The sequence below is a fragment of the Mastigoproctus giganteus genome, chromosome 12, assembly GCF_048544385.1.
Source record: "Mastigoproctus giganteus isolate SK-2022 chromosome 12, ASM4854438v1, whole genome shotgun sequence".
NCBI lineage: Eukaryota > Metazoa > Arthropoda > Arachnida > Uropygi > Thelyphonidae > Mastigoproctus > Mastigoproctus giganteus.
This window is the reverse complement of record NC_143586.1, coordinates 163,106,568-163,119,119: the sequence shown is the minus strand read 5'-3', so window position 1 is coordinate 163,119,119 and position 12,552 is coordinate 163,106,568. Positions and strand designations below refer to the sequence as shown.

At 40.8% G+C, this 12,552-nt stretch overlaps 1 protein-coding gene across 1 annotated transcript in view; it reads right to left on the bottom strand.

Moving 5' to 3' along the window:
- Nucleotides 1-8,730: 8,730 nt before the first annotated feature.
- Nup35 (nucleoporin 35) overlaps nucleotides 8,731-12,552 on the bottom strand; it is a 124,684-nt gene continuing 120,862 nt past the window's right edge. The window contains exon 12 of the mRNA XM_090386127.1: nucleotides 8,731-8,900. Within this exon, the coding sequence (XP_090242253.1) occupies nucleotides 8,823-8,900 (78 nt within the window). The 3' untranslated portion in view covers nucleotides 8,731-8,822. The remainder of the gene's footprint in view (nucleotides 8,901-12,552) is intronic.

Below are 12,552 nucleotides of genomic sequence, written 5' to 3'. Positions count from 1 at the left end.
TCAGGGGTAAAGGAAAGGGTTTTAGCTTCCGTAAAGGTGAGTACAGTGGTCTCAGACAGTTTTTAAATTCTGTACAGTGGGATAAACTGACGATGTTACCAACAGTAAATTCTAAGTGGGAAGCATTCAAGGAATTAATCGTGGAAGCTACTAAAAGTTTCATACCTATTAAGAAATATTGTTCATGGTTTAGGCCTAAATGGTTATCTAATGAACTAATGAGACTCGTAATAGAGAAGAAAAATGCATGGGATGCATACAAATTATTAAGCGACTCAGAAGGCTATGGCAGATATAAGCTAGTCTGTAATCAGATCACAAAGGTTAGGCAGGTGAAGACAGATTACGAGAAATCTTTGGCAAAAGATGCTAAGAAAAATAGCAAGGATTTCTTTACCTATATAAACTCTAAAAGGAAGGGGATGAATCTGATTGGGCCACTTGATATTGATGGTTCGACTGTTGATGATCCTGCATCTACATTCACACATGAGGAGTTAAGGTTTGAAAATGGCAGGTTATCAAATTGTAGCAGGGTGCTTAATGATTTTGTAATAACTGAGAGCAAAGTGGAGGAGAAATTGTTGACATTAAACATAAGAAAGGCACCTGGGGTGGATGGGATCTATCCAGTTATATTAAAGGAGGCAGCAAGGCAACTAGGCAAACCATTAGCCATAATTATGAGAGCATCCTTGGAGTCAGAGGAGATCCCCATGGACTGGAGATGTGAAATGTATCCCCAATTCACAAAGGGGATCGAAGGATGACACGATTAATTACAGACCAGTTAGTTTAACTTCTGTTCTGGGTAAAATAATGGAGTCACTGGTTAAAGATGCATTACACGATCATCTGGACAAGACTGCAGCAATAATTCAGACACAGCATGGATTTGTTAAGGGAAAGTGTTGTCTGACAAATTTGATAGGATATTATATGGTTACAAAGGAACTGGATGCAAAAAATAATTTTGATATCATATATTTGGATTTCAGGAAAGCTTTTGACACTGTTGCGCATGGAAGACTATTGTACAAATTGGAGCAAAATGGTATTAAGGGTAAGTTGCTACAAGGGATAAAAGGATGGTTGAGTGGGAGAAAACAGAGGGTGGTAATTAATGGGTGCTGCTCTTCGTGGACTAATGTTATTAGTGAAGTCCCACAGGGTTCGGTGTTGGGTCCTCTGTTTTGTATATTTATCAATGATATTGAAGGTATATCAGGCTTAGTGTCGAAGTTTGCAGATGATACAAAGGTTGGCAGGGTCGTTAATGATAGTAATGGCAGTGTGCTACTGCAACAGGATCTAGATAATTTGGGCAGATGGGCGAAGAAGTGGCAACTGAAGTTTAACCTTCACAAATGCAAAGTAATGTATATGGGAAAGTAACCCCAGAGAAACGTACCAGCTGTGTGGTACTATACTTAAGGTTGTAGAAAATGAAAAAAGACCTGGGAGTAATTGTGCAGTCAGATATGAAGTTTGCTGAGCAATGCAGACAGGCCAGTCATGGGGTTTTGTCAATGATATATAGGAATTTTGCTAGCAGGGAAAAGGTGATTGTCCCTCTGTATAAGGCAATGGTCAGGCCACGCCTTGGGTACTGCATACAGATCTGGAGGCCTCATTTTAGGAAGGATGTAGATTTGCTTGAGCGTGTACAGAGAAGGGCAACAAGATTGGTGAGGGGAATGAAGGGATCCTCTTACCAAGAGATGCTTAAGTTCTGTAAATTGCAGTGGCTGGAGACTAGGCACCTGCACGGTGATCTGATTGAGGTGTGTAAGGCCTTGAATGGGTTGAGCACGCTGAATTCTGATGGGATCCTTCCACTTGTTCAGATTACGAACCTAAGGGGGCATAAATTCAAATTAAGAAGAGACAGATGTAGAATAGATGTGCGAAAATTTGCCTTCAGCCAGCAGGTGGTTAATTGCTGGAACAAACTTCCATCTGTCGTGGAAGTTGATAGGTTAAATAAATTTAAGGAGGAACTGGACATGCATTTGGAGGGAATGGTGTGATTTTTTTTTTTTTTTTTTGCTGATGCTAAATAAGCTCATACACTTGCTTTCTTGCATTACATGCTACCACCACCACTATCAGGAGCCAACAGCATTAAAGGTCCTTATCAGTAATGAATCAGGTCTCCAAAATGTTGACAAGAAAATCCACGTCCTCTTTCTGCAGGAACCATACTCATACAAAGGTATTATTAAGGGGCTTCCAGGCTGACGTAGAGTGGTTCAGTCTACTACCATCACGGAAGGCCAGAGTAGTAATGCTGTTGTCAGACGTTGGGCTGTCATTGCAAACCTTGCCCTCACTGTTACTCATATTACCAGGCTATGTAGCACCCACACTGCCTTGCCTGCATAGGACTATTCAGACAAGTACAAACTGTGTCCACATATATGCAATGCAGCAGATACAATCAAGTGATGCAGCCTTTTCTAGCACAACTAGATGAAGCCATTCAAAGCCTTAATGGTAAAAGTATCCTGGTGGCAGCAGATGCTAATGCAAACTGCACGATGTGGAACAGTCCAAGAACCGACTCCAAAGGTGAACTTCTGGAGGAATTAATTGTATGGTCTGAAGATAATCGACACCCACCAATCTGTATCACCTCACAAGGTCAATCATATATTGATGTAACTATAGCTAATGCTATTCTCCAAAATAGGATCACTGAATGGCAGATACATACTTTGTGGTGCGGCAGTGACCACAATCCCACCACTTTTACTATAGATCCTGAACATCCCGACGGAAGGCCTTCCTCTCAAGATTTCACCTGGTACATCATTAAAAAGGCCAAATGGGATATGTTTGCACAGCACATACAGGTCATTACAGCCGAGCAACAGACTAGACTACTAGCACTTCCAGCAGAAACCCAGGCACTGGAAATACAAAAACTGATACTTGAGACCTACAATGCTTCCCTAGATGAAAGAGACAACCCAATCATATTCCTTGGTGGACAGAAACATTTACTATGCAGTGAAGATTGAGGAGAACATCTAGAAGAAACGTCCAGAAGGAACAACTCATGAAGTCAATAGATTAAATGAAATCTACAAAGAAAACAGAAGAATATATCACAGAACCATCTACCATGAAAAGCATTCTGCCTGGGAAAGGCTTGTTGAGAGGAACTGTAACTCAAACCCACGGGGACTGAAAACTTTGAAAGGTTTTGCAGCATAGCTGGAGAGAACTGCCAAGTCCTCTCCAGCTATATTGCAAAACCTTTTCAACCCTTGCCTGTGTGACAAATTTGGTTTTGGTTTTTTTTTTAGGAGCATTGGCAACTAAGGCCATATTGCTCCGGGATATGCGGTGGTCATTCCCTGATCTTTCCACATCCTCCGTATTTGGTGGTTATGGGCTCGAACCCCGGTCTAATCAAGAAGCGTGTGCTACGCACTGCTGCTCCTTCCCACCTGGCTACGGAGGCGCCACCCCTGCGTGACGGAGTCTTCCCCATCATCTGGAAGTGTGCTCATCTTAAAATTCTGCTTAAGAAAGAAACCAAAGGATCAACCAGAGTCGAATCGCCCTACTCTGTTCCCTGCAAAATACTAGAAAACTTATTGGCTCAGAGATTCTCTGCAACCTACCTGGCAAAGGATTTGCAGTACTCCCAGCAATTTGGCTTCAAAAAGGGTTATTGTGTGGAGGATGCAATTCATGCTCTACTTACTGCAAGAAACACAGATATGAAATATGCCATCAGCCTCTTTGTGGATTTCAAAGGGGCCTTTGACACCCTTTGGTGGCAAAGTGTCTTGAAGAGGTTCAGGGAGGCAGAGGTGTCCAAACCCATATACCTACTCATGTCCAGTTACCTCACAACAGAAGCCTCATTGTGAGAACCACCCACTCATGAGGATGTCCTCAGGGTCTGTTCTAGGGCCTCTCTTGCAGGAATGCTGTTTTTGATAAATGGCTGAAAAGAACCCACAACAACAATACTGTCAAGCTGGCATATACTGCTGATCTTCCCAATGTAGTATATGGAAACTAGATTTCAACTTGAGACTGCTGCCATCAGCATCTTGGATGATCTTTCAACGTGGTGTGAAGTAAACAAACTAACAGTCTCTGCCATCAAGATCTGACAAATGCTAATCAAAGGTAGAATGAACACCCAGCAACCACCAACACTAAAGTACAGACATCAAATACACAAGAACATACAAATACCTAGGAGTAGTACTGGATGACAACAACTCTCATACCACATTGCAACTTCCTCAAAGAAAAAAATCAAGTATATAACTGGGAAGATGACTAGAGTCACATGGAGAGACTGGGGGTCTTAAACCCAACACTCTACCTTTTGTGCTGACACATGGGGACACTGCATTGAGAACAAGTATCCAGAAAAGACTTAACTCAAGCTCAGAGGATAATCCTCCCAACAGTGTCCAGTGCCTGCAGAACTGTCTCCACTGCGGCAGAAATAAATGGAGTCTCTTTGGACCTGACTTTCGCCCTGGTAACTGAAATGAGGAGGATTCATGCCCAGTTTGTCCAAATTTGGCAGCAGAACTGGAACAGCTTACTTGATAAATGTAAATAAAACATTCCACTTCATACCTTCAGTCAGGGAACTTAATAAAAAGTTCCTTTCCTGGTTCAACCCAGGACTATGTACGATGCATATCCTCACTGGACACTGTAGCCTGAATGCCAAGCTGCACAGCTTCCACCTCTCTGAAACGCTCTATTGCACCTGTGCTCCTAGGAAACGGCAGAGCACATACTACTAGAATGTCCACACTATGCCAATCTTTGGCAACCACTTCAGTTGCTAACTGAAGTTTATTCACTTCAAGAGGCACCCTCTGTTAGATTCCAGGGAAAACTACAATGCTTTCTTACACTATGTCAACAAAGTCATCTGATGCCAAACAACACCACATAACCCTGAATGAATTCTGGATATTCTGTCTTTACAGAGGATATCCCTGCCTTCTCTACACAGATGTGACAAACACTATCTGAAGAGACCCACCTGGACTGGATTACATCTGACAAAATTTGATACCCATATTAATTGTGTTTACCAACCGGCAGACTCCATGAGAAATACTGATCTACGAAGATACTGACCTGAGACTTCACCCGGACTGACTGCTCAGAGGACTGGACAATTGATCCACTTCATCTCATCCGGACTTGTCAACTGCTGACCCCTACCTCCACAGGTGGGAACTCATGAACTGTTCTCCCCTGCTTACCCAGCAAACCAACTGGGTTGGGATCTTTGCTGACTCTGATGCATGGCTCAGAGGGGGGGGGGGATAGACAACCCTCCTAGGGGCCAGCTAGCCTTGGTAGCCTGAGGCAGGACTGCCACTGTCCAGACAGGAAGCTTTTACTTTCCTTCATTGATCTTATAACTTCTACTTTTCTTGGGGATGTCTCCTCCTTTCTTCCCTTACCTTCTGTCTACTCCCCCCCCCATTTCCTCCCACTCTTCAACTATTTCCTCTTCTGTTCAATGTTTCTTTTGGACCAATCCAGAATTTTTTGGAAAGTCCAGTGCAAGACCCATCCTGGATAGTTTGTAGTGTGCCTCCACGTGGCTGAGGTTGGGTGCCAGGAGGCAGCTGACGTGATGTCTGCTGCCAACTGGCTGCAAAGTCGCCAGGTGCCGGCACTCAACACAACACTTACACGGCTGGCTTTGGCATTTGCCTAGTACAGACAATACACCAACGTATGGGGGCCCCTGGAGACCACAAATGAGAACAAGAAACACATAAACCTCACCAGTGAAACTTTGTTCCATATTCACCAGGGGTCCTTATCCTTGCCTGCAAAATATGCCCCATATTAAGCAACCACCACCTGCCTGGATAGTGGGCACAATGGGTCCATGTACTTGTGTTGCCTGCACCACACATGAAAGCATCTGCAACATGTTGCACCAGGTATTTAGACTCATCTACCCAGCACACTCATTTCCAGTCCTCCAGTGTGGTACTGGAAATGAATGAGAGATTGTCTGCTGTGGAACCCCATGTGGCTAAGTGTGCAGCACATTGTCATTTGGGACTTCTTGCATTCCCCATATTGTATTGCAATGTAGAGAAAAAAAAACAAGAATGCAAGTTCTTAGTAAAGACCAAATCCAACTAGTAAAATATCTTTAATATTTTATTATGAAAAAAGGCACAGCCCATACAATGTGCTGCACCTTTTGATCACAATGAACATCTTGCATAATCCTTTACAGTTCTGTCGGTGGGATGTGGTTGATCCATTTGGCAGTTGTTCACAGCCCTAGTGGGATGTGAGCAACTGACAAGACGTGATTTCTGATATTGAAGCACCTGATGACCTCACTGCAGACATCACTGACCGCAACTGTGAGAAGAATCACCAATCACCTCATCCAGATTTGGCAGAGGAGATGGAGTGACACAGAAAAAGGTGCAGTGACTAGAAGATTCCTCCCCACTGTCACCAAGCTTTATGCCAGTGTGGTTTCACCCCGGTCGGAATATCACCTTCCTTCTTACAGGACACGGCCCGATTAAAGCTAAGCCTCACCAAATTGGCATCATAAATAACGCGAACTGTCCCTGTGGCAACCCAGAGACAATGTTTGACTGCAATATGTATGACAACCTACGACTAATAACGGCAATCCAATATATACCAGACAACCAAGAACCCACTCTTAGACACTAAAGAGGACTACAAGGCACTTAGTCAATATGCCCAGGATCTATTTTCCAGAAGGGAAACAATGATAGCAATACACCACAGAAAACCTGACTAGGACTGCAGAAGGTCAAACAAGAATGTGACACACAAATAAAACTTACCATAATGTATGAAGCTATTCCACAGCACTCACTCTGTGATACCCAGTTTGAACACCAATCCAAAATTCCCATTCCTGAAATAAAACAGAAGAAAACTCCAATTCACTGCATGACAAAGGCCCAATAATAAAAATTACAGAACCCCAGACCCTGGCTTGCCAGGAAAAGACCATGTTTGTTGAGTCAGTGGTGACACCACTGGACCTGACACCACCATTTGGATTACAGCGGAGATACAATAGGTAATATGGCCTATTGGTGACCCAAAACCGCACTCTTGTGCGGACCTGTTTTTTTCCTATTTCCTGGGGAGGGGGAAGTTTTTTTCTCTCTTCTCCCCTCCCCATATTTTCACTCTGGCATGGGCATGCCCCGCTGAAAATGGAGGTCACCTTCCTATCTGACTCCTCTTCTTCCTATTTAAACCCCCAGTCTTCATCCCCCAACACTCTTGTACAGTAACTGCCTCATATCTAAATTTAAATCACATTAAATTTTTCCCAACCTTTTAAGCTCTCTAGAAATAGTTCTTTCAACATAAAACCACATGCAGCACTTTCTAAATGCAGTTTTACTGAAATCAACCGTGTTTGCTGCAAACTTTATTTTAGATCCTAGCCACCAAAATCCCAGGAAAGTAAATGGCAGGACTTTCCAGAGTATAATTAGTCTCTTGGTAGCCTGGTGTCCCCGTCGCTAGGTAAAGTAATGCCGGGTCTCACTAGGGGCCTGGTGGCCAACAGAACAATGGGCACAACAAACTACATTATTTTTAAACCTCTGGCATAGACAGGGTACTGTCACTCGATACATAGAACATAGGCGGAGATGGGAAAAATCCCTGGAGCCGTCTGACCCTCAACATACCTATACCTGAAGTATGTTGAGGGTCTAAATTTAAAACTTTCAAATTCCATTGTACAAGTATTCCTCTCAGCTTCTAACCCATTCAGCGCTCAATCCTACTGCATTCTTTTTAGGTCCTAGCCACTGAAATCTCAGGAAACTAGGTGGCAGGGCCTGCCAGAGTACTTACTGAAAATACTGGTGTTCCTGGTCTGCCTCCACAGGGCTAAGTGTGGGTCCCAATAGGGGTCCAACCTGATTACCACTGCTTTAGCTACGAAGCTGTTTGACATTTTATGTTTTGAACTATGCAACATAGTCCATTATGGATGTGGCGGTCATAATTTAGTGATCACTGAGTGTATATGTATACACACAAAAAGACAACTGGTGTTATCAGCAAGGAAAGCAGTTGAATAACATTGAATTTAAAACAGCTGCAGAGATATGTCACTGCAACAATGGATGGGTAGATACAGAGTAGTAAAGAGCAGCCTTCTACTTTCAAAACTGGGAATGATTTCTATGAAATAAACTGCACAACTAAAAAATTCCTAAAATTGAGTTGTTACCAAGACGAGGGAAGGTTATATCTGGGGCCCTTAAAAAATTGATATTAGTGGGATTATTTTAACAAGAGTTTACTGTGTAATAAAAGCACACTGGGATGTAGAGGGTTAAGGGTATTTGTGTTTCATTTTTAGTATGCATTCTTCCTCACAATGTAAACTATGTTGGCTATCTGATATAAATGAACTGAAATCTTGTGCTTTATTTTCTAGTGGGTCTGCTGTGGCATTTTTCCAAGAATGAACGGAGTTTTATTCAACATATCTGGGAAACAAAAAAAAAAAAAAAAAGCAAGTTCTTATGAAAACCAAATTCAACTAGTAAAGTATTTTCACAATATTTTATTATGAAAAATAAAGAAGACATCAAGCTACATACACCTACACATAGTGTAGCGGAAGTTAAAATGAATTAAAACAATCATCAGAAATTTCCTTTTTTTTTTTTTTTTTTTTTACCAGCTACATCATATTACAGTAATCTTTCTCCTCCATTAGTAGTAAGCATATAATTTCATGATTGAATTTGATATATCCTATCTGTCACTATGGATTACCAATTAAAAATCAATTCCATTGCTTTGGATACAAATCCAGTGTCCTTTGTAGGTGTTCTACTGTTTGGTGTTACCTAAAATAAATTCAGAAGGAAATCATTAGTCTTTCACTAAATATGATGATAAACATAATTTATTTTTGACTTCTTAAAGAATATGAGACATTAATATATATGAAAACAATTCAAATGAAAACAAATTAGATCCTACTCTGGCCTGGAATTGCACTACCTACTCCAGTTAAAATGGAGTAGGTAGTGCAATTCTATATACATTGCACCATGATGGACAGCAGCACAGCTGTAGCGATTCAAGCATGTAATTTATCGCTGCAGGCAATCCAGTTTTTTATTACAGGGTGGAAATTTGCCATCATCCAAGACAAGGTGTAATACATAAAGATCTTGAACAAAGTGGATACCAGAAACAATTGTAAACAGGGCCAAATTAGCAGCACATCTGTTATGAAACCAAAAGGAATGCTTTCTTGGATTTCTGTGGGCAGGCATGCACTATGAACAAAAAGCAAAGTAATGCAGTAAACAGGGAAACCTCTATCATCAGCTGGCCAAAAAAAGTTCAAGAGAAATGATAGGTTAATTTATCTGTCAAGGTGAGGAAAAGAAAAGGGTTAATATTTATCCCCTAGAGACATGGATTTGTTGAGATTGAAGGTGGTCATTTGTTAAGGAACAATGAGGCCCCATGTGGTGTGAAAAAGTAAAAGCATTCACGCAGGTGGGGGGAGGGTGAAGGGAAATGCTACCTAGAGTAGCATTTTACCTAGACCTGCTGCCTTGCAATGCTGTAATAAAAGCTACCTGGCAAGGTCTTGATTCCAGCACACAACACGAAGGAGACTGTTATATTTGTATAATGGAGCCAGCGGCAACCTAGGTTCTGACAATCATAATATAAAAAAAAATTGTAGAAAGGTGTCTAAACAGATTGCAAATTAATTTGAAAAATAGTACATCTCTAATTATTAAGAAAGTAAGTTCTGTTTCCAATTGACTCACCCCTGTACAAAAGGTAAATACCTCTATTTACATACAAAAAATATGAACTGAAGATTAAAGATAGAAGTTCATATGCTTGACCCTGTTGTGCAGGTCTCAAAGAAGTGTTGAAAACTAATTGAAGGTGGAGCGTCACAGTGAAATGGCTAAATGTTATCCTATTCTCCAAAGGGTGGGGTTTCATAAAATATTTGTATTCAACCAGAAGTAGTTGTGATAAAAAGGTGTTGAAACAAAATATAATGTATTGCACCTTTTCAACATAGTCACCAGACAAAATGACACTTTTTTGCCTCCTCTCAATATACTTCCACAGGCTAGTTTTAACTAGAGGGTACAAGGTTGGGGGAATAAACAGGATGTGGCAATATTTCAGTTTTTCCTGGCATATCAGGAAAAACTGAAACCTTTGACAACATGAAATGTCAATAAAGGAGGAAAAGACAGGATGTGCCCTTTTCTTCTGGTAAGGGGTCAGAAGTCTGGAAACCCATCTAGTAGACACTACTCATATGCAAATGTTGCTGGATGATGTCCTCCACAGACCACTAGTCTGGAACTCTGCAGCTAATTCTTTCATGCTAATATGGAGATCTTCCAGGTTTAATGCCTCAATTTTTGTAATACTCTTCTCTTACAGCAGTTGCTTCATTGATTGTTTTGGGCATCTTTCCCTTGCAGAAAGAGGAACTGAACCTTTGATCTGTATTCCACTTGATTCAATTGTGACAGTTCATTCAGCAACATGTAAAAAAAAAACCCACCCAGCTTTCTATCTACTTCTGGATGAATACAAACCTTTTCTGAATCCCCCCCCCCAATGTATAGTTAATATCTATCACAGATATTCTTCCGGTGCCTCCGTAGCCAGGTGGGAAGGAGCAGCAGTGCATAGCACACGCTTCTTGATTAGACTGGGGTTCGAGCCCGTCACCACCAAATATGGTGGATGCGGAAAGGGCAAGGGAATGACCAGCGCATATTCCCGGAGCAATATGGCCTTAGTTGCTAATGCTCCTAAAAACCAAATAACAAACAGATATTCTTCCAATAATGACAGTTAAGAGTAACATCTTTCAAATGCAATGTTAAATAAAGATCACCAACCTCTATCAATCCTTTTAAAATAAATGGAAACAGAAAGAAATTAATGAATAAATATTGGAAACGGTTGCTGACAAGGACATGGGTATAGAAAAACCATACTTTCCAAAAAAGATATCAAAAACAACATAATCTAGCTATAGAAAAGGATCTAACAAACCTAAACAATGAATACAATGTATTTTTATTTATGGTTTGTATGTATTTTTACAAGAAACATCTAAAACCACAGATGATCAATCCATCCCACATTTTGTAAAGAGAGAATTAAAGAGAAACTAGCAATGGAGTGCCACAATATTAACGTATAATTCCATTATTATTATATTATTAATTCCATACTTGTCCAACAAATAGCACAGTAGACATTAGTTTGAACTAGCTGACATTCAATTAGACAATTTGTTTTATTTACCTAACACCAGGAACTGACATCAAGTAAAGAACCCGATATTCTTATTATCCAGTTGATGCATATTAGAGGAATAGACAGATGAACAATCTATATGAAAAGGATAGGTGGAATATGGATACTAAGAACAAAAGTAGATAATGCTGTAGAGCAGGTATCTTTTAAAGGCACCAAAGGTGATACTGTTGTATACAATGACACTAATATTTAGAGTAAAGATCTGAGGATTTACTTAACAAGTATAGGGCAATGTTCAAAAAAAAAGACACTTTAACGTAGACTACCATAATACACAAAAAAAAAAAAAAAAAAAGTAAATTGCAGCCATTATCAACCCACTGCAGGATGGAAGCCTCAACAATTCATGCTGAGGGAAATGGACCATAATCTGCCACGCTAGTCCAGTGTGGGTTGGCAGATCGATCATATTCAGCAGTCAGGGGCTTGAACCCTGGTCTACTCAAAGAGTGTGTGCTACTGCACTCCCGCTCCTGACCACTCAGCTATGGAAAAATTGACAGCCAATTTGTGAATGAAAATAAGCAGAAATTTGCAGGTTTTTTTCCTCTTTCTGCAGTTTCTTTTTATTATTATTATTTTTTTTTTTGTGAAAAAAGAAAAAGAAAACCTGAGTTTTTGCAGAAAGACTTGAGAAACTCTTTTTCGCTAACTACATTATGATGGTGGAAGTTTGAATTGAGTAAAAAATGCGATTCTCTGACATAAACCTGGAGAGTTGACAGCTATGCTTACTATAGCATAGCTGTCAAATGCACATAGTAAGCATACTAGAGAATCATAGCTCTCATACAGCATAGCTTGTACCAGCTGTAGAATAGCCCTTCCACCCATGAATATGGAAATATTTCTTGAGAAGGTGTAGTAGGGTGGGTATCCAAATTGCATCCAAGGCAGCTTGTGGATCTAAGTAAGTGATGACAATCTCTGCCCAGTAATCAAATGCACATAGGATCTGTAGAGTAGCAGATGACAGATTTGTGAGATTAAACTTGCAGGAATAGCACAAAGGATTTGAGGCAGATTTGTACATCAAAGGCAATAGGCTCGCTCCCGCTCTCTCTCTCTTATAGGCCACTGTAGCCAAGTGGTCGGGAGCGCATGTGCATAAGTACATGTGCCTTGAGTGACCCGGGTTCAAGCCCGTGACTGCTGAATATGGTGCTGTTTCTT